This window comes from Aedes aegypti, chromosome 3 (assembly GCF_002204515.2).
Source record: "Aedes aegypti strain LVP_AGWG chromosome 3, AaegL5.0 Primary Assembly, whole genome shotgun sequence".
Taxonomy (NCBI): Eukaryota; Metazoa; Arthropoda; class Insecta; order Diptera; family Culicidae; genus Aedes; species Aedes aegypti.
Genome location: NC_035109.1, coordinates 64,358,814 through 64,385,317, shown reverse-complemented (window position 1 = coordinate 64,385,317; position 26,504 = coordinate 64,358,814). Strand labels below are relative to the sequence as shown.

The 26,504-nt window shown below is 40.4% G+C and overlaps 1 protein-coding gene across 7 annotated transcripts in view; it reads right to left on the bottom strand.

Moving 5' to 3' along the window:
- Positions 1–3,278: 3,278 nt before the first annotated feature.
- The window catches only part of LOC5564521 (hybrid signal transduction histidine kinase A), a 285,243-nt gene continuing 262,017 nt past the window's right edge, over positions 3,279–26,504 (bottom strand). For 6 of the 7 annotated variants that reach the window (XM_021855300.1, XM_021855296.1, XM_021855299.1 and 3 more), the window contains exons 6-7: positions 12,473–13,037; positions 3,279–3,745 (exon numbers count right to left, since the gene is read on the bottom strand). In XM_021855300.1, the coding sequence (XP_021710992.1) occupies positions 3,642–3,745; positions 12,473–13,037 (669 nt within the window). In that variant the 3' untranslated portion in view covers positions 3,279–3,641. The remainder of the gene's footprint in view (positions 3,746–12,472; positions 13,038–26,504) is intronic. The other variant, XM_021855302.1, reaches the window with a different exon arrangement.

Sequence of the window (26,504 nt, the reverse complement as noted above, 5' to 3'; positions counted from 1 at the left end):
GAGAAAATACCTTGAAGAGCTCCTTATGGAATCCCTAAAGGAACTCCTGATGAAATACCTGGAGGAATTGCAGGTGGAGTCTCTGAAATAACTCCTGATGGAATCCAGGTGCAATCCCTGAAGGAGCTCCTGATGGAATCTGTGGAGGAATTCTGGATAGAATTCCTTAAGGAATTCTTGATCGAATCCCTAGAAGAACATCTGATGGAATCCCCAGAGAAACTTCAGATGAAATCCCGAGCGAAACTTCCGATGGAATCCCTAGAGGGACTCCTGATGGAAACCCCTAGAGATCTCCTGATGGAATCCTCCGTGGAATTCATGATTGAATCTTCAGAAATACTCCTGATGGAGTTCCTGGACGATCTCGTGTTTAATTCGCTAGTATAACTCCTGATCCCTAGATGCTCTAATGATGAAATTCCTGTTCCCGATGGAATCCTTCGGGGAATTTTTAATGGAGTTCCTGGTGGAATCTTTGGACAAATTCTTAGTTCAATGCTCACAATAACTTCTGATCGAAACTTTTTAAGTTCTCCTGATGGAATCCCTTGAAGAAATTTTCAAGGAATCCCTAGAAGAACTACTCATGGAATCTCTTGAGGAACCCCCAGTGAAATTCTAGGTGAATTCTCCGAAGCAGTTTCTAAAGTAATTCTTACAAGAATTCCTTGTTAAATCACTGTACAAAATCTTAATTAGTCAATGTTGGTCAAACCGCCTGAGCGTCTGTGGGTTGCATAACCAATCAATTACATCGAATTTCAAATGTTGAAATAATGAAGCAAATGACGAGCGACATGGACTATAAGCTAGTTTTAAGCAATTCCGTCGTTTTCTAATCCGCTGCATAGAGGTCAGTCAATACCTATAAGTTAAGCGGGTTGGAGACCTGATAAACTATGTATTTTTCTGCAATTGTAGAGCACAGTAATGAATATTTTGAAACCGTCGGTTTTTAGTTGCCGTATTGTTTCTCGATTCGCCGAATAAGAGTAATAGTGGAGCTGTGTTACAGTTATAATAGATTTGATTTTTACTAGTGTTTGTAAGTATATGTTTTATCATCGGTTCACTGTAGATGTGTTTGTAGCAGAGCATTCATCTCCCAAAGATTACCTGGTTTTGAGAACGCTATGGCTATAGGGTTAGATTAGGGTGTGCACTAAATGTCTGAAATCTATCCGAGTGTGTGGCAAAAATATCAAATCTCTTCTGTTATTGTTCTCTTACTTAGCAAGTGTTTATTAGCTGAATAGTAGATTAAGGAAATTGTTCCAAAATATCGTTTGCATCGTTCTCGTCAATAGCGTATCGAGAATATTATATAATTCGGTGTATCTGTGTGTGTTTGTGAGTATTTTCAACATTTGCGTGATTGTATTCCGTTTTCAATGTGTTATTTTTGATTAGCTTGACTAACTAATTCGGTGCATTTCCTGTCAGTGTGTTCGTGTGAGAGTGTAGTAATATAATATATAGGTGGTTTAGTTGCATCAATATTCATCCATTGTCGTGTGTGAGTGTGTTTAGCAGTGTAAATCTTTTCGTTTGTTTCGATAACAGTAAGATTTCGAACTTTCGCTTGAATACTCGCTTGCTTGGTATGTGTGTAACTTGATTTGTATTGAATTAGATTTATTTAATTTACCTACTGCTGTATTGTTTCATGTGGTTGCTTTTGAAATCCTTTCATGGTTTTTAGTTTTAGATTCTCTATAAATAGTCATGACATTAAATCTAGCTTATAAAAATAGTTGTCTAAAATAATTTTGCAAGTTCAAAAACAAGGTGCTGCACAAAATATGAATCTTCAAATAATGGCATCTTAACGACTCTGTAACCTATAGCTGGGATGACATTTATGAAAATAAAACCGATAAAACTATCTAATTGTTCTAATTTTTACAGCTGCTCGAAAACCGAATTTCACCAGGCACTCAAGTGTTAGTTTTCCACCGTTCATTATAGTAGTGGCTCGTGAAGGACGGTTTCTACAAGTCGTTTCTCTGCTTCGTTAAAACCAATATAAATATGTGGAATAAATCTTATATGGCTGCTATTGTGAAATTTAACAGTAAGGCCCAAACGCGTAGCAATCTTTTTGTCGAATATTTTTATTTTCGATTCACTTTCTGTTCGTATTTAGATCATCAAAGTAATCAATACAAAGTACATTGTTCTAGTAGCAAAAAAAATTCGTCTGCTAATCTCTTTGAATTCTGCGTTGTTTGGGCCTTCAGTAAAAGTAAAACATTCAAATGGAGGAGGAGGAATGTGATAGATGTACCGATTGCACACCCTAATAGCTATCAAATATCAACAACATCGTTTGCAATGCAAACGCATTCCTTGCCAGGGCTGGCATCTCCTCAGTGAAAACAGAAAAACACAAAGAGCGCGCACTTTGTGTTGATCATGAATTTGAGTGCAGTGCGACAGCTACACTTTCTCACTGGTTCTTCCCTCTTTGACGCCTCTTTGTGTTTCTGCTCTCGCTGCAATGCATCCTTCGACACAAAGTGTTGATGGAAAATGGTGAACACACACTCTTTGTGTGGCTCATTGAGTACCTACCGAATGCTTCTATAGGAGCTTCTATTGGAATATATGGGAGTATTGTTGGAACGGGACCGACGAGTAGGTAAAGGAAATCGATGTCTGATGTCATTTTGGAATCCAAGATGGCGACTTCCGGTTTACAGAAATCCCTTCAAACCCCTGCAATATGGGTATTTCCGGCGACTTCCGGTTTGTGAAAAGCGTTTCAAACCCATGCAATATGGGTATTTTTGGAACGGGGCCGACGAGTAGATGACGGAAATCGATGTCTGACGCCATTTTGGAATCCAAGATGGCGACTTCCGGTTTGCAAAAATCCCTTCAAACCCATGCAATATGGGTATTTTTGGAACGGGGCCGGCGAGTAGATGCCGGAAATTGATGTCCGTTGTCGTTTGGAATCCTTGCATTATGAGGCAACTATTGCGATGTGGGAGAAACAACTCAGTTTTGTTGCGCACAATTATTTGGCTTCGCCAAAACGAAATGATGGAATGTTTGAGAAGGAATAGGAAATGATTGGATCAAAAGTACTGCGCCAAGCGCGAACAATATATGTTTGTAGTTTGCTTGGACCCTGATGTGGAATGGGAATTTTGATCTATCCGTTTATATTTGCCTGATTGTGTGCTGTTGCAGCAGAATCTTCCGTCATAAACGAGAACTTAGATGTACCAAAAACAGTACGTGAAGTAGTTGATAGTATAAAGTAGAAATAGTTGATCATTGATGGTGTATGTAACAGTCTCTAAAAGTAGTGCCTACGCATGTATAAAAATAAATCGCTTTCTGTTTAAGTAGAAAATGAGGCCTTTTTTGATGAAGGTTCGTATGTGAGTGAGTGAGTGTGTGTTTGCATTTATGTATGTGTAATATCTAACATCTTCCAAAAAGCTTTAAAGCCCGTTGATAGCAATTCCCTTTTGAAATTCTTCCTTACAGCTTGCACTTTTGTATTCTCTTATACAACAATATCACAATTGGTTGATTAACTTATTGCATGCCACTGACTGACTCGTACCAGCAGGTTTCGCAGTATAAGCAGTAGTAGTGTATGTTATACGCCGTTCGAGGCCTCGTTAGACCCAGACTCCGTGAGGGTTCTTACTGGTAGGCACAGCATTCTCCAGCTGCCTCGGCGATCCGATCATCCTTCGAGTGCTGCCGGGCTTCACTGAGCCAACTGAAAGAAGGAGAAAAGTTATTGTTAGTTGATGTTTTATAATAATTATTATAATTATTAATATTTATAACAGTCATGATTTGTTGCCATGTCTGTATATCTATTTGTCTGTCACTTTATATGTAATGCCTTGCGTATAAGTTGCATATAAGTTGCAGCCGGGTGGTATATCTGTAGGTTAACCCTCTTTATCTCATGGTTACATCGAAGCTCCATTGATTTTTGACGAACTCGAGACAAACCGAATCAAATGGATATTATTGCAATATTTACTAGAATATAGTTCCATACTCATCAGATTACTTCAAAAGTCAACTAACTTTTTCAACAGTAAAACTATTGATAAAGACAATTTACACCGTCTTCAGCTAAAGAAAGGCTGAACAGACTGAACAATCACGAACGTTAGGCAACGGACAACATGGAATACCCGGGCTACCGACGACTGGATGGTTTCCACCGACTGGAGCGGGAATCGAACCCGCGCTTTGTGGCACAATATATGCCTAAAAGACTGACGTCGCTAATCAAACGGCCACGAAACCCACTACAATCGATCAAGTTACTATTGAAATACAATCAAATTTTTTTAAATTGACTTCGAAAAATGAAATTCTACCCGAGTAGAATCGGTAAGTCCCGGATTCCCACAACATAACGCCAGAGGTAAACCGAGAAGTTTTTGTAACTAGCAGGCTGTCGTTATTTCCATAAGTTAGCATTATAACGGCAATCCAGGTTAATAAAGAGTGAGTTAATTCTTCATTATCTCACGTACCCTAGAGAGTAAGAATAGATCCCATTGTGTGGTTTTTAGCCTCTTGCCCAGTAATTTCCATAGCTTACCTCCTGATGGAACGACCGGGTACGAGGAAACTTGTGAAATAGCTGGTAACTGTCCCGATTGGAAATTTGGCTGTATGCTAACATGGAAGCGGGGTTTGCGACTGTTAGTCTAACAGTGTTAGAAATGGCTCTTCCGTTTGCCAGCGTAGACCGCTAACCTGAGCTACGCTCTATGGGGTTCCAAAAATGTTAACATCTATAGAACTTCATATCGCATAAAATTATGATGTGGTTTGAACATGACCTCTGTAGCAACCCCTAGGTCGGCGCTTCTCACTACACTGGGTAAACGTGAGATGGTCAAAATCAAAATAATGTGTCTATAATGTAGCCTATCAAATGTTTATCAACATGTACTGAAAAGATTTTAAGTAGCTATTGTAGTTAATTTTATATAAGCATTTGAAATTTCACTATACTTTGCCGGGTAAAATTTTCGACGCTTCACGCATCGAGTAAACTTTTTCCAGATGGCAGCACCGTACCTTCGTTAAACTGAATTGTGACAGGCCGCCTCTCACTGAATCTGCTCTGTTCAGTAAGAAGAGAGAGGATGAAAATAGAAGTGGATTCATGCCAGAAGTTCGCGAAAATTATCAGCTAACTAGGGAGTCGATGCCGGTTATGGACCCTTTGCGTATTATGGACCCCCTACAGAAAAACATAAAATTAACACTCAAAGCAACTTTATTCGTATGTAAATCCACCGGGGGAACATCGATTACATTGTTTGTCATCAGTTTCTGGCAAAATATTTGGTTTGAGACGTATAAATACAGATATTTGAACAGTTTTGTAAATGAAACCACACAAGAGGGTCCATAATACGCATTTCCAGGTGGGTCCATAATAGGCTCGTCGGCAGTTAGCCGGATTACATGGGAATCAAATGGAGGGTCCATAATACGCAACGTCAAATTTGTAAACAATCCTATTATGGACCCCGAGAGGGTCCATTCGGACAACAGTTTTTCAAATGCATATTTCGCTGGAAAAATCGAATGATTTTGTCTGTTTCATAGACGTACTATGAAGTAAAGACATTGAATTTTTTGTTAGACTCCACAAAACGTATATGCGTCTGAGATATCATTGCGGAAAAGCGTCTAGAATGAATTTCAGCTACTAAGGGGTCCATCACTAGCATTGCAACCCTATTTACAAAATTTGCGTAGGAGTTCTTTAGAGTTTATTATCCTATAGTGTCTAGAAATAGTTCTCATAGTGAGTTACACAAGTGTGTAATTGAATTTATATAAAAATAATCGATGAATTTGCCTACTAAACTAAATACTTTTTCTCAAGCTAACCCCAAAACTTCATCCGTGAGACAAGGCGGCTCTGCAGCTTTTCTTTTACGTATTTCTCACTCTTAGCTAGAGAATCAATCACCGTTGGTAAGATAGCTTGAACTAGGTATCATTACTTATGATAATACGATATGTCTGAACAGGTGGAACCCGCTCGGTGAAGATACGTAATAGTACCGTAATACGTTAACGCTGTAGCTAGGATCTCGTCCGGTAATTTTAATTGCATCTCCTAAACGATAATATATTTTGAAATTGAAATCCAACTACAGAAGCTAAACTCCAAGCTACATAGGGTGAACAGAAAAGAACAATTGAAACAGAAATAAGAACACTAAACGTAAGCTATGAATATGTACAAACACAAGTTCAACTCACTCAAATTATACTTGCTTTACAGGATTTTTTTAATTACATAATATATGTCATTAAGAACTTGGACGTTCTTATTACTGGCGAAACATCTCCAGTGTCCGGTGGCCAATATGCATAACCATGTAAATTACTGAAACTAGATAAAATTTGTCATTGCCCTTAACGCAGGTAAATTACCTATACGTAATGCGTTACAAGGTAAGATTTACCCAGGTGCTCTACGAGTTGGGGTGTTGCCCAGGATGGGGTGGAGTTTACAGTGGGCTTTGATGAACCTTCATAAGAACCACAAAAATCGGAATCCGGAGCCGCTTAAAGTACCAAATGAAACTTCGATTAGGAGTGTTTCGAGCACATTTGGACTAGATCAGTACGGCCTCAATTGTGTATACTGGCAGCGCACGTCTAAGGAGAAGTAACGGTACATGTATTGGATAATATGCGTTGAGTCTGACAGCGGCGACATTCTACTCCCTTAGTGGGGTTGGATGACACTGGCCTGAAACGGCGAGTGGGGCTATCCCCGTCCCGTAAAACCGTGGCAGGCCTTAGAGTACGTTCCAAATCCGTTGACTGGTTATAGGCGGGAGTAGGCTCAAATGCATTTACCTGAATTGTGCCGATCCGGCTTTGAATATAGTATCCCATGAAGGACTATGTCAACCCTAGCATAGCCTCTCTTGGGGGCCTTCCTTAGCCGAGTGGTTAGAGTCCGCGGCTACAAAGCAAAATCATGCTGAAGGTGTCTGGGTTCGATTCCCGGTCGGTCCAGGATCTTTTCGTAGTGGAAATTTCCTTGACTTCCCTGGGCATATAGTATCATCGTATCTGCCACACGATATACGAAAGCGAAAATAGCAACTAAGGCAAAGAAAGCTCTCAGTTAATAACTATGGAAGTGCTCATTGAACACTAAGCTGAGAAGCAGGTTTTGTCCCAGTTGCGATGTATTGCCTAGAAGAACCAACCAAAACAAACAACTAGCGTAATGTGAAGGAGAGGCTTCTGGACCCACCAGTAACCGGCTAAGGCTCCCACCAAGAAAGGAGGCGACCAACATCGACTTAAGCGAGAACAGTGTTGGCAAAAGCCGTTCCAGTGCAACATATGGGGTAACCGATGGCCCATGACTAATCGAAATAGGGAGTATCTTTCGAAAATGCAAGTAGATAATGAGCAACTCGATGTCAAGTTTGTTAATAGCAAAAGCAATATCAGCAAAGACTTGAAAACAAGTCTACTGAAATTGCGACAATCAGTCCTAGCTGCAAAGCAGGCACAACTTGGCAAGGTAGAAGGCAAAAGAGACACTAAGTCGTGTCAGACTGAAGTGTTTTCCTTCACAGGCAACGCGAATATATCTATGAAGCTATTCGATACGCGATGCGAAAGAGAGGACCTTCCGAGGATGAATACGTGGCGAAAAGACGTATGGTTGCTAAGGCAAAAGTTACCTACGCGCCCGTCCTCCAGAGCGGAAAAGATGGCACAAGTCAAGCTCCGGGATCAACAGGACATGCAAACAGTGGAGCGGCCAACACCAAGTCTAAGGCTAAGGTTGCTAAAAGAGCCACGAGATAGCCCTAACTAGTGTAACCGTTTGTTACAAATTGTTAGTCCTTTTTTAATTCGTACTATTTTTTATTTGTATACTGTCACGTTTCTAGTGTTCAGTGGTGTTGGATTAGTATAGGGTTAGTAGATAAATGGTTAGTAAATGTTATCAATGTTAGTAGATTGTCAAAATGTATAAAATATGATTGTTAATAAATTAGAAGAATTGTTAAATTTGAATTATAAACATGAAAATGTTGCATGCAAGCTGTGGGTACAAGTATAAACATAAACGATAAGTGGGCCAGCAGGCGTATTACACGCAACAGGTGGTAACAACCCTCCAACCCACGATTGAGGAAATTGGGGAGGGGAGAAAAACCAGATAAGAGGGTCAAGCCAAATTCAGGAATCGCCAATCCTTCATTCTGTAAAAGGCGTACGTGTGCTCAAGTATCTCTTTCAAAGTGTCCTCAAAGTTTTAAGTAAAGTGAGTGAGTGGTAATTTTCCAAATTGGGAGAAGAAGTTTATTTCATCAGGTATGATTAAAGCTTAAGTCTATCTTAATCTAATGCCTATAACTAAAGACTAGAAGATTGGTACGGCTAGATAACTCCTCACAGGACCTTTTTTATCATACCGTTAAAATTTCGCCATCTGGGCTGGTGTGGCGTGGCCTACCAGCAGCACACGTTTCGGCCTAGTAGACGGAAGTCTGCTAAGCCTAACCCGTCAAGGACCATCGCTGACCTCTGGCCATTTCGGTCATAATCGTAAAGGAGGTGCACAGCTCGGGGTAATCACCCCTAACCGTACAGGAGCTTTCCCCTCTCGGCACAGTCACTCCGGTACCGTCCTGGGCCGTGTCGATTGCCGTCAAAGAGGGAGGACGCCTAATAAAGCCAAACCCCTACGACACTACGTCTACGGTGTCGTCGTTACCACCTGTCCAGCCGCAGAATATCCCAGCCTATTAGCAGCATCAGCGAGCGCTCGCAGGACATCAGGAGATCGTCGGCAGCAACCAGAAGCAGCAAGTCGTACCGGTACGTGAAAACCTATTAACACCCACACCTCCACAAGAACAACAGCTTGCAATAAAGAAGATAACCCTAAATCCCACAATAGCTCAGTTTGCCCAATAAAACCCTAGAGATTCCCACCAAGTTAGAATTCTTTCATTCCACACACTACAATAGCCCTAGTCAGGTGACGGTACGCTGCACACCTTGGTCGCGTAGCCCCTCAGCTTACCCAGTAGCAAGCCGACCCTGAGACCCAGCTCGAGGGGTCTCTTGTTACTGAGAGATTGCCCGGTTCGATAATTAGTTACACTAGGCAGTGCATCCACATGAAGCACGGGCGCAAATCACCAGCAACCCGTGGATACGAGTTAGAAATAAACAACAGAGAAAACCGAAAACGGATCAAGGAAAATTCTAAACCGAAGACAGTGAAACGTAGGAACTTAGGCGAGGCCCTCGTTATCGAAAAAGAGGAGGTGAAATACGCCGAGGTTCTGAAGGCGATGTGTAGCACGAAGAAATTGGGCGCAGATGTGCGGAACATAAGGCGGCCTATTTAGGATTGGTGAAACGATCCTAGTCTTAAAGAATGACGCCAAGCAAAAGAGTTCAGCCTATAGGCAACTTGTATTAGAAGTACTTGGCGACGAAGTCGATGTGAGATCCTTTTTTTCAGATCCGACTCTCCCGTGTAAAAAACTGGACGAAATCACCGATACAGCGGAGGTCTTGGCTGCCCTCCAAGAGCAGTGTGACATCGACGTAGCCAGTAAGGCCATTCACCTTAGAAAGGGATCGCAGAGCACCCAGATGGCAGCGATCAGGCTGCCGGTTGCAGAAGCCAACAAAGCGAAGAACTTGGGCATATTCAAGGTAGGCTGATCGGTTTGCCGGCTGAGCATACAACAGCCTCCTGAAGTTTGCTTCAAGTGTTTCGGTAAGGGTAATATGTCATGGAAATGCTATGGTCCCGACTGAAGTAAACTGTGCAGAAAATGCAGCTGCTTTGGCAGTCAGTCTCGGAAACCAAGACTGACGTGGTGTTACTATCGGACCCATATCGCATACCAGCCAACAACGGGAACTGGATGGCGGATAGGTCCCAACAGCTAGCAGCTATAGGAACGACAGGACGATACTCAATCCAAGAAGTAGTCTCTACCGCAAATGACGGTTTTGTGATAACAAGAATTGATGACGAGTTCTATTGCTGCCGTTACGTGCCTCCAAGGTGGTCGATTGAGGAATTTTCCCACATGGTCGACAGGATTTTAGCTGAACTAGCTGATCGGCAGCCAGTAGTGATAGCTGGCGACTTTGACGCTTGGGCAGTGGAGTGGGGTAGCCGCTGCACCATCCAAAGAGGCCAGCTATTGTTGGAATCCCTGTGTTGGCAAATATGGGTACAGTGAGTACTTTCCGTCGAAATGGTGCAGAATCGATTATCAACGTGACTTTATATAGTCTTCGATTCGCTATAGCATACTATCAGGCGGTTGGAGGGCAGTGCGATGTAACACGACACAAGCCCGAGATTGGCAACAGCGCGCTTCGACGGCGAAATATTCACTGAAGCCCTGAGCTTCCATGCTGAGAAAAGCCCCTCCCAGAGAGAACAGGCCGCCGGTATACTGGTGGTGCAATCTGCCTTCGGGCTAGATGAAGAATGCAACGCGAACGCACAGAAGCAGAAGAGAAGAACGCGGTGCAGCATTCAGAGAGGCAAAGTTAGCTCTCAAAAAGGAAATCAAGAGTCGGGTATGTTTGATAGTCTATGCCAGAGTACCAATTCGAGTCCGTGGGGTGACGCCTCTAGAGAAGTTGCCCGAGTTGCTGCGATCGATAATCGATGTACTCTTCCCGCATCATCCCACAAGCCTATGCCCTCCAGCACCGTATGCGGCAAATGTATGGGAGCGATAGAAATATGAAGGTGCTGCTACCAAAGACGGGGAAACCACCAGGCGTATAGACCTATCTGTCTACTAAATACCACGGACAAGTTGTGAGAGAGGATGATCCTCAACAGGCTAATACCGTATAGCGTATACGGACCATACGGACGGCCTGTCCAACAACCAGTTTGAATCCAGGAAATCTAATCTGGACGCTATTTAGTCGGTCGTTCAGACAGCTGAGATGACAATCGAGTATAAAAGGAGCGGCATCCGTTACTGCGCGGTTGTCAGTATGGATGTGAAGAATGCGTTCAACAGCGCAATCTGGGAAGCGATAACCCACGCACTTCACCGCCTCAAGGTACCAGAGCAGTTGTGTGAGCTTCTAGAAAGCTATTTTGATGGTTGGATTTTACTGAATGACAGTGGGGCAGAAGCGTTCGAATTACCGCGGGAGTACCTCAAGGTTCAATCCTGGGCCCGATGTTATGGAATGCGATGTACAATGACGTATTGAGGCTGCACCTTCCGAAGGGTGTTAAGATTGTTGGCTTTGACGACATCACTCTAGTTGTCTATGGCGAATTAATGGAGGAAGTACCGTTTTGAATCATATTACGGACGCTTAAGGCCTCAGGAGAGTATGACTCAGCATAGAGCATACAAAATAAATCATTATATATGATTCCTCACCGTTATCGAGCGTCGGAAAACCTTAAATTTCGAATGGTGGGTGAAGAATACGCTTCCGCAACTTGAATAATTTTAAATAAATCGAAATGTGTGGCCTTTTGATGATTCTTATTCCGGACGCTCCCTCGCTTTTGCCTCATATTCCGGACACTTTGATTCGAATTCCGAACAGCTCATGGAAATCATTGATAGAAAAGTCAAATCATCAAGTGAAATTGTTAAACCACTAAAGAGACGTCTTAGGCAGTTGGACATTATGAATTTGCATAGATATTTATGGATAAAGCTTATTTAAACGAGCCTCAAAAGAATGAACTTTCGAACGGCAAAAATTGAAACATTTCCTGTGAAATGTTTCCCATACAAAGAAGAGTGTCCGGAATTTGAAGCTGTCCGTAATATGAATCAAAACGGTAGCGTTGACAGCAGCGCACTCTATCTCCATAGTCAAGGAATGGATGAAGTTTAGAAAACTAGAACTGGCCGTCACAAGACTGAGGTAGTGGTGGTCAATAGTCGCAAGTCCGAGCAACGGGCGCTTATCTCGGAAGGTGATTGCACCATACAGTCCAAGCGATCCCTTAGACATCTTGGGGTAATGATCAATGACAAGCTCAGCTTCGCTAACCACGTCAAATATGACTGTAAATGGTTATCTACGACTATGCGGCTCCCCACACTGTATTAGTTACCTTCTCAGGGATCTGTTTGCAGATTTCCCCTTTGTAAAAAATGTTTGCAATTCCGCAGCAAGGGCCATGACAAAACGTGTTCAGTGGAAACTGCAAACCCTTTGGAAGCTGTGAATTGACATAAAGAGTTACGATGTCTTCCATAAACTATTCCATGCTCTTAGCGGAGAAGGTTGGTCCAGGGGAACGTGTGACATAAGAAGGAGGGGGTTAAAAATATTCACATTTTGGGTAAAGTAACTTACTGGACTTCTCCTAATTCTTGAAAAACGCTGTATTGTAAAGTTACTATCCTTAAGATTAAAAAAAAACCCCAAGAACCCCGAAACTCACCTTCCAGCAGATGCCGCACCTCGTCGGCCGGAGCCACCGCCAGGCTCTGCAGGTTAACTTCCTTCATCTCGTGGACCAGCTGCTCCACCTGTTTCTTCTTCTCCGCGATGTTGCTCTCGATGCCAGCCACCTCGCTCTTGAGCTTATCGGTTGCCTTGCTCGCGTGGTCCGTACTCTGGATGGCCAGGTCGATCTCCAGTTGAATCCTGTCAACTTCAGACATTAGATGACGTTCTAACTGTGCACGATTAGTGTCATACTGTCGGCAATACTTGCGCTGCTCAACCTGGATCTCGTCCATCAGCAGGCGAATCTTGTTCTTGCACTGCAGCAGTTCCGTCTCGCAGTTGGCCAGCTTCGAGCGCAGCAGGGTGATTTCAGACTTGAGGGTCTTCTCCTGCTGTCGCACGAGCTCGCCCTCTTCCTCGACGTACTGAAGCGTTTGCAGCTGTTCGCTGCCCTGCCGATAGATTTGATCCGTCTTGTTGATCTCTTGGGTGAGCGCGTCGAGCTTGTCCTGTTGCTCGCGACCCTTGCTCTCCAGGTATTGGATCTCCGAGTCGTACTGCAAGAAGGAAGAAAATGTGGTCAGAATAATGGATTCGAAATTTTTCCCTAATAAACTAAACCACGCAAATGAAATGCAGATTACCTCAACTCCACTCAGCAGGAAAAATAAATGGTTAGTACATATTCATTCCTATTTCACCCTCCAATAACATATTCATGGAAGAATTCTCCCAATCGAATTATACCACTCATCCCACAACTCCAACCGACACGCTATGAATAACCTTAAGGTTACAAGTAGGCGTGCGTCTTTGACTATTTTCTGATCGTCGTCATAATTCCATATGATGCGGGTGTGTCACGCGCTTTCTAACCTTCGAATTCGATTTTCTTCTGCCACTGGAAGCCCTCGTCCCCGTCTGTACCCTCGTCCTCCCAACATTCAACGAGCAGGGCTGGTAGCGGGTAGCCTTTTCATTATTTTTATGCAAGTGTCTTAAAAGTGTTTATTTTAAATGGAAGGTTTTTAATGTCTCAATTTTAACAAAAATCGTCTTTAAAGCTACGTTTTCCCTGAATCCTTATTAAAAAGTCTAGAGACTTCAAAGTAACCTTCAGAGACTGTCCTGAGGGAAACGTTGGATAAACACTTGAATTAATTTCTTATAAAATTTCTGGAGAAAATCATGAGAAAATATGTATTATAGTAATCAGTAATACTTGTCGTAATGTCACGAGTAATATCCAGAAGAAGGCATAGGAATATTCATAGAGAATTTTTTGGTCAGGTTTTATGAGAAATAATGCTCTTATCTTCTGGTTTTGTTCTCTGGACACCTTTTAGGTTTCTTTTTGATTTTTGTTTGCTTTTCTTGTGTTCTATTTCTGATGTACCTATTCAGGCAAAAAGTTTCTAAAGTTCCTGTTTCAGGACACCCATTCGCTACCAGCCCTGAACGAGACTCGTGCAAGACTGACATAACTTCGAACGCCAAGAGATGCTATCACGTCTGACGCGTGTGTTTTCATGCATAACGCGTAAACGAAACGATCATCGAATGAGGCATGAGAACCGGAAGAAAAAAAAACCTCAGAAACCCATCCTTCCAATTCCTTTCGATGATTTTTCACGATAAGACCTAACGACCGAGAAGAACGGGGCGACGGCCGACATTATTGCCAACAAGTGAGAAATAGCGCGTGTATATTTTTTTCTTCGCAGAAAATGAATTTTCCCTGTTGCCGGATTCCGGTCCTGTTCCAACCGAACGACGGCTGGCCCAAACCAAAATTCGCTGGCCACGATTCGCTATGGTTTGAGAGATTGGCATTGAGGAAAAAGGCGTTTTGCGCGTAGCCACAACGTGACGGGAACAAGGGAAAAGAATCCACTTTGGTGAATTCTGTTCGATTTTCTTTTTCGGAGGCGTAGATAGGGATTATCTAAAATGTACATACAAATATGGGACCACATATTATAATCTTTCAAAACGATGCATAAAAATTCATTGGAATATTTTAAAAAGTAACACAACACATTTGCAATAAATAAAATATAATTGACTAATATCAATTAATCTCAAAAACTTCTAGCTTGAAAGCGCGTTCCATATTAACATTCTAATACCCAATCCCGCCTTTGTTGTGAATACTGAAGACAAAGGCTGTCGTATGGGTCGAATGTCGACGAAAACGTGTCAACTACGGTGAACATTGCTAGGTCTGTCCTACAGATAAATATAGTGTTGCTCTGAAAGTAGGTTATTGAAGAATCATCTCAACATGATTTCGACTTTGGAATCAAAAATAACAAAATTTTCAGATATCTAATCAAAATGAGGTCATTCACAAAGTTTTAGCAGGGAAGATTTCAACAAATATTCTGACGAGGAGTTAGAAAACTGAGCCCAAAACGTTGGCCTTTTCCATAGCAATTTTCATATTTCATTTGAATACGGTAAAACGGGGCAACTTTGATTGTTTTTGGAAGAAAATCTGAATATTTATTTTGCTTTTGTTTCAAAGATTTATATTTTATATTTTTATAAACAAGTACACACCGCCCCCCCCCCCCCCTTTAAAAATCCGAAAATTTTGAAGGGGAGAAAAAAAAGATTCATCATTTTTTTACATTAGTTAGGTTTCTTCAATTTTTAAAGTAAAAAAACAAGTAAAATAATGATCCAGAGGACGATTGAAAAAAGTTTAACAACTTGCATTAAAAAAAAAATTCGAAAAAACAACTTTTTTATCTTTATTTTTTTGTTCCTTATTTATTTTTATCCCCCTCCCCTCGTACTTCCCAAGTGGTCTCGGACATAAAAGAAATTTAATATTTGTATCAGTCTTACTTTAGCTAAAGTGACGTTTGGTGTCAGTGGCACCCAAAGGTGCAGCTGTAGACAAAAATCTAAGATAAAGATCGGACAACTGGGTATAGAATTTGATCCAGTTTGTGATTCAGTCACTGATTGGTTGATTTTGATGTCTCTGAGTGTGTATCTGCTTGTAGAAAATTACCATCGGATGCGTTTGTTTTGGTTTTGCCTGTGTTGCCAGATTACTTTGATAGATGGTTATTATTTGCGGATGTTCATAAAAGTTCGTGCCAACTAGCCGACTGATGTATATCAAAGAAAATTATAAAGCTATGTCAGCTAGAAAATATAAAAAATTAAGTGCAAAGCCTTGAATTGTATACGGAGCAGTAAGTCTCATCAGGATCGTCATTTTGATCGATTTCCGAAGGTCCCAAAAGTACGTAACGAATTTATTAGGATTTGCGTGTCAAATGAGAAGAACATACCGTTCTTCAAACTGATAGCCGGATGCAGATTGTGTGTTTGATTGAAATTTCATAGAATACGGCATATCAAAGATAGTGTGTTACCATTTTATTGCTTTGTAGTCGCGCACCTCGGGGATGGTACACAAATTATGTCACGCTAAATTTCAACTTTTTTGACCCGGTCACTCCCCCCTTTGTCACGTTTTTTGTATGAGTACTCCGAAATTTTTGTAAGGCTCGTCACGCTTGGCTTGACCCCCTCCTCCCCCTCGGAGCGTGACGTAATTTGTGCATGACCCCTTGCATTACAGCTCATGAAATCCTCTCATAGTATATGTTTTTCGTCGCGGATTCAAATTTTGTCGTGTTTATTATTAAGTCATACATTATACACCTAATTACCACAATTATGAGATTTATTTTGTTTTCATATGAAATAGTGTACCTTCTTCCATACAAACGGCAACACTGTTTAGCGTAACACAAAAGGGTGGGAAATTTACAACAGGCCTTTTCATGTGGCAGGTCCGTCTATGCATTTGTTTACATCGGTGGAGGACCGGTGCATACACGAGGCTGTCATTTTCATAGAAGAACTGTCAAACAGCTTCCCGATCAGCTGTTTTGGAACGTCATGTGAATAGGCCTACTGGGCTCATACATGAAAAGAAGAACAACTAAAAGAAGCCAGTTTTCCGATCATATCTTATGTCGTTTTCGTTTTTAGGAACTGGGTCGGTGATCAACACATAAACAAACAAACGTCAAGCAAATTGTAGTTCGGTCGAACCTGAATCGGGTTGGGGTTGAAACTGTGATTCAGAACGGGTTGCGCCAGTTCCAACCTGGGTTCAAAAACGAATTCGACATTAGTTAAAAATCAGTTGCTGACCGCTCGGCTGTGCGGATTTCGGTAAAAGATTGAAAATTAGCCGAGCAAACTGAGTGTGCATGGAAATCCACAATTAAGCTTCTTTTTGATATCATTGCAGTTGACAATGAATTGGAGAATATTAATAGAGAGAGTAGAATACATTTTATGCATTTAAGTACAAAACATACCGGAAAAATCAGCCACTAAAGTGTTTTAAGTTGAAACAAACATCACACTTAGATTTTTTTCACGAGCTCGGCTGTGCGAATCTCTGCTTTCCACTTTCCACCGAGACTCAGCTAACAAATTAGCCGGTTGCTTAGCAACGAAGCACGATTTACTAATATTCGGCTTATGGGGTCTATTTTGTAATTCGAGCGAATTCACGTGACTCGTCTGTAGTCATTGTCGATCAAAGTAAGCATGCATATTTCAGATGTCACCCGTCGACTCCCATGGACCGATGCACGAGTTCACTAATTTGACGTTTGAGCGGTGCCAAATTCATTCGTTACCATGGCCACATAAATAACACGGAACCGCTCAAACGTCAAATAGTGAACTCGTGCACAGGTCCATAGTAATCCAGTCACACAGAGTGATAACTGTCGATAAACTCGAGTGACAGAGCCAAGTCGAGCGAAATTTTTGGTCGACAGTGACTCCAGTCGAGTCGTTTTTGATCGACTCGACTTATAAAATAGGGCCCTATATTTCCTGAGATCCCAGTCAGCTGTGTGAATCACGGTCAAAATTAGCCGAGATTCGGCATTCTAAATTAACTTTCCTAAAGGCTTCCCCAGATCGACGGGATTATTTTCAGCGAAGACGAAAAATCGTCGCGAGTTCGTTGCTGTTCCGTTGCATGCACAGTCTTCTTATGAGCGTGCCTAAGCCACGGCGACGCAAATTCGCAGCGATTTTCGTCGCGTTGGGCTAGATGGTTTCATATAAGATTGCTTGCAGCGACACAACGACGAAATTGCGGGGCGTATTCGTCGCTGTCGCTGAAAATAATCGCGTTGATTTGGGGAAGCCTTAATGCATTAACAAAAAGTTACACATTGAACCGATATTAGCTTTATTTGAAAGATTTAGAATTCTAGAATGGAACCCTGGGAATTTTGTGAGAGTTTGATCATTCTGGGCACAAGGGCACAAGGGAACCTGGAACCTGTTTCTGAAGGAACTGACGTATAACATATTCAGAAGTTCATACACATGTATATAAAGACGGTTCAAATTTCATAGCTTTTCATTCCGATTTACAAGTGCACCAAGGCGACCAAAATGTAGATTTGGCCGGAATTGGTTGGAGTATTTCGGAGCCGGTTCCGCTAAGGTGTGATGTGGACATTTTCAGACCATCATATTGTTCCATCATGCGACGGCTCAAAATACACGATTTTTCATCCAGATGTGAATGGACACCATACCAAACACCTGGCGTTACGTCCCTACTGGAACAGAGCTCGCTTCTCAGCTTAGTGTTCTTAAACATGAGCACTTTCAAAGTTATTAACGGAGAGATTTGCCATTCGACTATTTTTACCTTTGTATATCGTGTGCCAAGCACGAAAATACTCTATGCCTGGGAAGTCGAGAAAATTTCCAACCCGGAAAGACCCTGTACCGGTGGGATTTGAACCCATGCCCCTCAGTTTGATCTTGCTGAAAAGCTGAGAGATTATCGCTTAGGCTATATGGGCCTCTCAAACATAAAGTTACTAAGTAACTAATCATACTCGAGTTCAATTTAAAAAAAATATAATATGAGTAATCGGAATCATTTGACAAATCATAATTAATGTTTTGGATAAGTAAAACGATATTTTATTGCCGGCGAATTATAACTTTTGGCACCAATCGCAATTCTGAGACCATTTGAACAGGGCACCAGACGTTCTTTTAGGAAAACCCCCTAGGATTCCTTCAAGAATTTCTCTCTAAATATTTGCAGAGCCTCTTTCAAAGAATTTTCCAGGAATTATTTCGAAGATTCCTTCAGAGATAATCTCTACCGTAGTCCTTACAACATTTTCATCACTAAGGCATTTGCCAGAGATTCCTCCAAAATGAACTTTTATTCGCCATGATACATTTTAGACCGGCTCCGATAGGACTCCAAAAATATTTTAGCAATTCTTCTAGTAGGGACTCGATAGGGGAATCGTTCAAGGATTCCTGCAAAAATATAAAACAAAAAAATATTTGCAGGGATTCCTTTGGAGATTTCGCAAGGAACCACTGAACCACTGCTGGAATGTCTCTTACGATTCCTTCATAGATTCCTCCAGTAAAGTTTTACTGGATTCTTGCAGACATAATGGCTAAACTTTTCTAATTTTATGGAGGGATTATTAGAGTATGTTAAGGTTCTATTAGTGGTTTTTACACACACTTAAATCAGAATGCCGATCTCAGCTGTGCAAATCTCGGTTAAAGTTCGTTTGCTGACATCTTGGCAAAAGTGACGTTTAATGTCAGCGGCACCCAAAGGTGTATCTTTAAGGTTTTCTCCAGGAATATACTAGTTATACTAGCGAAATTTCTTCAAAGATTACTCAAGATATTTCTCTAGTGATTTCTTAAGAATTTCCTCCATGGAAACATACAAAGATATCCCCAAGTAGTCCTCCTTCCAGGAATTATTTCTGAGATTTCTTCGGGGGTTCCTCCCCGGATCGCTCCAGGGATTCTACCAGAAATTTCTGAAGGTGTTCCACATCTAACAAATTCCTCAAGAATTTCTTGCAGGAATTCACCCAGAGTTACCAGGAGGAAAATCGCGATATGAATTGTTCAAATAATTTCACTAGATAATCCTCCAGGGATTCCCCAGGAATTTCTCCGGGGACTTGTTCTGGGTCTTCAAAAATTTCTTCGGAGATTCCTCCAAGAGTTCATCTTGAAATTCCTAGGTCTACCCTATGAATTACTTCAGAATTGCTTCAGGGATTATTTTAGGATAACCTCTACAAAAAATCCTCCGTTAAATGCTCTACATTAGTTCCTTTTGCAAAATCTCTTCATGGAATCCTCCAGAGATTTCTCCAAGAACCATTCCAGGGATTTGGCCATAAAAATCTCTATAGGAGTTTTTCCAGGGATTTCTCTACAAATTTCTTTAGCAAAGTCTCTACAGTGATTGTTCGTGGGATACCTCCAAGGATTCTCCAGGAATTTTTCCAGAACCCTTTCAAAGATTCCTACAGGAGTTTCTACAGAGACTCATCCAGGGATTTCTCTAGTAAAATCTCTAAAGCGATTCCTGATAAGATTTCTTCAGTTCATTTTACTAAGGATTGATTCAGAAAAATCTTTAAATGATTTTCTCTAGAAATTGTTCTAGGGATGAGCTGGTAGACAATCAACTGCATATTTTAAAGAAATATGCTTTACGCAGTCTTTATTATAAAAAAAAAGACGTTGACAAAAAAGACTGCGTAGCCAAAAAGTATATTTTAAGTTCTAGGGATGTTTTCAGGAATTCTTGCAGAGATTTTCTCAGAAATCCCTCGAAGAATTTCTCTAGGGATTCTTCCAGGAACTTAACCAGGGAGTTCTCAAAGGGTTACTCTAGACTTTTTTCAAGAGTTACAAAACATTTAACCGCATCGACCAAGGAGTGCGGGATAGATTCCCGCTTCAATCCGGAAATTTTTCCACCAGGAACGTGAAATTGGGAAATCTTCCACAGGAAGCATTGACGTGAAGGTGTCTTATTTTTTTTCAAAAGTTACTCCAGGGATGCTCCAGGAATCTCTCATCTAAGGTTATTTTTTTCAAAAAACTTCTTCAAGAAAGGAGCTATTAGCGAAATCCCGAAAAAAAATCGCAGTTGAAATTCTGGATGCATTCCTATTAGTGTCGATGAATTCTCCGGAGGAATTAGAGGCCCAGAACGAATCTATGGAGAAATTTTAAGAGGGATCCCTGGAAAATTACCTGAAAAAATCCTTAAAATAATTTGTAGCGATTTTCCTGGATGCATGCCTAAAAGAACTGCTAAAGGAAACTCTTGAGGAGTTTCTATATGAATTCATGAAGTTATTTCTTGTAAAATACCTAGATGAATTTCTCCAGGAGAATTTCTGGAGCGATTCCGGAGGAAATATCAGGAATAATTCCTAGAAAAATCTTGAGAAGACTATCAGAGGAAATTCTTGAGAAATATCTGGAGTAATCCTTGAAGAAATTTTCGTACTGTAATTTGGAAAATGCCTCGAAGACATCTCTGCATAAGTCCTTGTAGAGATATTCATGGAAAAATCCTTAGAGGAGTCCCGACCAGGGTTGCCACATGTACAGATTGATCTGTATTTTACAGATTTTTTCGAATATTTTGTGACCAAGAATCAGTATATACAGATTACAGATTTTTTAGAAAAATACTGATATACAGAATTTTGCCAAAACTATACAGATCTATACATATTTTTGAGCAAAAATGAAAATATACCTATTTGGAAACCTTCAAATTTAAACTGAGATGTGAGAACTTTGCATTCTAGTCACAAATGATTGATGTTCCTTAGAACTTCTTGTGTAATTCTTAGTTCAACTTCAATTTTTAGGGATACAAATTTAAAGTACAGATATTTTATTCCAGGATACAGAAATACAGATAATTCAAGGAAATAATACAGATTTTAATGTGGCAACCCTGGTCCCGACCAGATAGAAGAAAGAAAATTATAACAGAATGTGTTGCTCTTATATGATTTTATTATACCATCAGATGTTATAAAACATATACCGTTGGTAGTTAAAATAACAAAATTTACACCAAATAAATATAGAATATAATAAAACTATAGCAAAAATGTGACAAATTAAGTACAAAGCCATCTTGATGAAAAAATATATGAACTACTATTATTTTTAACACCTTTTGTTACAATATGTAATGACCTTGTTATGTGATTCTGGTGAAGTTTTTGAAAGAAATTTTGGAGGAATATCAGGAGGAGTCCCAGAAGTAATTTCTGCAAAAGTTCCCTGAGGAATCATTGGAAAAATTGCTGGAGAAATTCTAGTAAAAATTTAAGTGGAGAAATATATGGACGAATCACTGGAGACATTCCAGCAGAAACTCCTTCAGAAACTCTTGGCGAAATATCTGTAGAAATATTCCTTCAAAGAATCCTGGAATAATCCTTGGTGGAATTTCTGGAGGAACCCCTGGCAAAATTCCAGAATGAATTACTGAAGGTATTTCTTGAGCCATATCGGAACCGGTCTGGTAGCGAACAAAATTCCTTCCTGGAGGAATCTCAGGGAAACCACTTGTGGAATCCTTGGAGAAATCGCTGAAAGGATGCCTTAAATGCCGTTTTACAATCAATTCAGGTCTTCTCATGATCATTTACCCCTATGAATAATAAAATAACGCTTCTTTCAAAAATATATTCATATAAAGATCATCAAAATATTTACTTTGCTGATATTAGCTTCCTAAATATTTGTTTCAATGTTTAGGTAGCTAAATCTCAACATAGTAAATGTAAACATATAACATAAACCTCGAAACTCATCTACCTAACCTCGTATTCCAATAGGACCGGCCTACATACAGCCCTGTAACCCTATTGCGTGGGTGGCAATTCATTTTTTGGTCTTCTTCGACGCTTTGAATCGTTTTCCATACTCACGCTTTTCGCAGTTAGTTAGTGCCAGGCGCTCAAGCTTCGGAATGCAACCCATCTAGGGGAGAATGCTCAAGAACGCATCGATCACATTTATCCTGTAATGGTTCCGTTTACATTATTCGTGTTAGATATTGGAATGAACATCTGTTCATACGAAATGTCGGGTTTCCATAGCTTGCATAGCTCCATAGTACACTTATTTGTCGTTGAGTACACGCAAATAAAACCGTTCCAGAAAATGCGCACAATCAATCACGAACTCTGGAACAAGGTGAATTTCGGTTTACGAATGTACACCATGAACAAAAATCACGTCATCGGGAACTATGTTCCTCAAATCATTCGTAACGCCTGCGAAACGGATCAATGGTAGGAAGAAAATCAAGGATCCGTGATTTTTGTTCTAGTAAACTAGAACAGTATTCTTGGAACCTGGAACATAGTTCATGGTGATGTTTTGGATTCCTGGCACCTTTTTGATACATGATGATTTTTTATGGCCTGTTTTTCGTTAGTGAATGATTATAGAAGTATTTTCTAATTCAATTGATTGCATTGAGATGCCATGACTGTAAATCCGTAAGCTACGCAATCCGAAAACACGACAAGGTAGTAGCAAATCCTTCTTTCAAAACCTTTCGAAAGCTACGTCCGCTTAGTTGAAGGAATACGCAATTTTTCAGCAACAAATCGAGCACATTTTGAGCAATACGTAATATTTCTGCACGCATAGCATGAAGAAAAAATAGTTACTTACTTGATAATTCACGCAGAAAACGTTCAAACATGCAAATTATGATGAAAATCTAAAACAAACATGCATACTCTCAATTCTCATTCAGGACCGCCATTCCTTTGTTGACTACCGAGGATATTTGTTTATGCGCATGCGTTATCATTTTTGACAGCGCGCGTGAACAGAGTTCTTGTTATCAGGAACCAAATCGTGAAAATGGTTCAATGGGTTCTGGATATCATGATTTGAGAGTCATGATAGCGAAAGCGTTACTAAACAAGCATGCTATTGGAAGAGACAAGAACTATGTTCTTGGATCACTGATTAGGTTCATATAAACGAGATGCAAACAATCACGCTTTTGGGAATAGATTCATAAAATAGAACAAGCATTGTGTTCAGTTTACCATGACTTTTTGTTCACGATTATGAGAACGGATTTGTTTGCGTGTACAGTTGGAAAAAGCTATTTTTGCGCATGTAAGTTTTTACAAAGGACACTAAACGAATGTTTCTAATACACTTGTCGAATAACATGCTTTCGAGACTTGCAAAGCAAGAATATTTTCCACTTCTCCGTTTTTTCGTTTTTACCCATCGTTACATTTTCCACTTTTTGCCTCTACTGTTCCATAGCCACAGTTCTGTTCGGCGGATATACTACGAATGATGCACAGTTCGTTCACGAACCGTTGCGTCCTTGGGAGCTGTGCCAAAACGAATACCGACGGTTTTCCGGGGTTTTCCCTCCTCCCATACGAAAGAATGCGTTTACCGAGCGCGTACATCAGAGACTTAATTTTGTTTGGAAAAACAATTTATCTGTGGGAGGTACATTTCATATTTACCCAAGCAGCAGCAGCAGCACCACAACATCGCATCGGTGTCGTCTGCTAATAGGAGGTGTGGGTATCGAAAGCGTCACCGTTTGTCGTCAGCGAAAAGCAAAGAAAAATAAACCCCGTCGGATGAAGCTGTTTGCTTTGAAATAGGTATGTACAGCTGTCCATATTTGCATAGTCGACGTAAGCGCCAATATGACTAAAATGCATTTTTTCATTGATATGCATTCTTTTCCTAATAATACATGTTCGGACATGTTCGCTGTTCGCATTTGTTTATTATTGTTTATTAATTATAAGAGGAAAACCGATTGACATGAGCACATATACCAACTCATCCGAAGAAATGGTCGGTTTGCAGAGTGTTTATCCGGATAGTTTGCTATGACAACCTTCTAGTATTTTTTGCTGATCAATAGTGATCTAATGAATGAACATTACAGAGATTCTAAAAGATTATCGCAGAAATGATCTATAAAATTATGAACATTTGTATGAGGAGACAAGCTTCAAGCGACGTTTTCTCGATGCCTACGTTTTCCATATGGGACAATTATGCTTTTATGGGCAGTTTAAGTATTATCACCATCAAAATCCACATCTACAACCCCTGGTCCTCCCATTCCTCCTTTCGAACCAGGTTGGTGTGCGGTTAAAAGTTAAAAGGTAAATCAGGCACTAGACAGTTTGTCGCCGTTTCTTCTTAACTCTTTTCCCTGCAACCATAGAGGCAGTGCGCCCACCATCGCATCCCGGGTAAAAAGGCAAAAAGCCATCAATTTTCTTGGTTGAGATTTTGAAGCAGGCGCGAGCAACCCATTCGAAAAAAGAGGGTGCCATTGTTGTAGCTGGATTAATTGGTAGATGTCATACATATCTATTAACAAGCGGTAGACATCTCCAGGCCCTTTTCGTGCCCTCCTACGCTCGTTAGCAACGACGACCTTGCATCCCGAGTGTGGGTGTTTGTTTAACTAGAGCGCTCAGACATAGACCGATAAAGGTTGATGATACAATTTCGGGGTAAATGAGCCGTGGCCTTGTTCTGGGTGAGTGGCTTTTGATTGCGATTGTTAGTTAAATTACAGGCAGCTTTGAGATGATGATGCGGGCAAATGAGAGGGGCGGCTCGGTGTTTCGTTTCCGCAGACGGAAGCAATTGAGAGATAATAACGCTGGTGAATTCATTGTGATAGCCGTGGATGAGAAGGATCCTGGGGAGGCATGAGAGGCAGCAATTGTTTTTTGATAGTTGAATTCTATCAAACTCTGTGGGTAGTTTACACATTTCGTTATCTTTGAAGGGGGTTGTCAGACGTTATTTCGAACTATTTTGCTTAGTACATGCATTGGTGTTTTCACTGTTTCATCGACCGGAATAAAGTCGAGTTAAGAATTAAATCAGTCGAAAGTCCCGTGCTCATTCATCCATAAATGCTTTACCCACATATATATTTTTCGCTTTCGAAGATTGTTATTAACCATTGGCGTAGCTAGGATTTTTTTCTGAAGTGGGCCTAAGGGGGGCCTAGCAAATACTTGTTTTACAGATAAGTAATGTCGGTCGCAAAAACCACGATTTACACAAATTTCGTAGTTTTGACAGATTTGTATTGATTTCATTAATTTGTTATTTTGTCCCATTTCGCGGCACATCAGTGATATTTGTAAATATAAATTTTTGCTACGAAAAAGATTCATTCTCTTTATAACCCAGTGTAACATGTGTCAAGAATTCTAGCAAAAAACCTCACATGGAATGTCCTTTGTGTTCCTTGCTTGATTTTTCAGTTATTCAACCGTATGCTTTGAAGAGATTTCTATGAGAAGCAAATTTTCAGTGCTTTCTGCAAGAACTTATTTACCAGTTCGTGCTGGGATTCCCACGGAAAATTATTCCCAGACTTTCTGATTTCTCCAGCAAATTTCTCGAAGAATCTCTATCGAATTGTTTGAAAAATCTCTCAAAGAATTCCACCAGAGAATGCATTGTTGGTCATTTCTTCTGGAATGTCCTCTAGATAATTAGTATATATAAATTCCAATTGCTAGTTTAAAGTATCCTCCTGTGTTAATTAATAGTTTGTTTAGGATTTTCAGGAATTTCTAAACATTTCTCCAAAAAATAGTACAAAAAAATCTCACCAAAAACGTCTTCAAAATCACCAAGCAAGGATTCATTTCACGAATTCTTCAAAAAGTTCGTCAACAGTTTTTCCAACTTTGCTTTTGAAGTTTCTTCTAAAGTTTCTCTACAGGATTGTTTGAAAAAATCGCAGCAAAAATTATCCAGACTTCCTGCAAAAAAACTAAATGACTAAAGGTGTTACTTTAAGGATTGCTCGTAATATTCCACAAGAATTTTAAAAGCAATTAAAAAGATTTCAATTGGGAAAATGTTATTCATGATTTCTCAGAGCAGTTCGCCGATCTCGCATTCCTTCAAAACTCGAAATTATTATTATTTTTTTTTCAAATGCCTAACTAAGTAATGTTCAAACAATTCTAACATTCCTAAAAAATTCCTAGCGGAATACGTTCAACTGTTTTTTCAAAAACTCAGGCGCGAAAATACTCAAAGATTTCCCAGTTTTCCCGAGTAATTTGTTCAGGGATTTCTTAGAAATTATG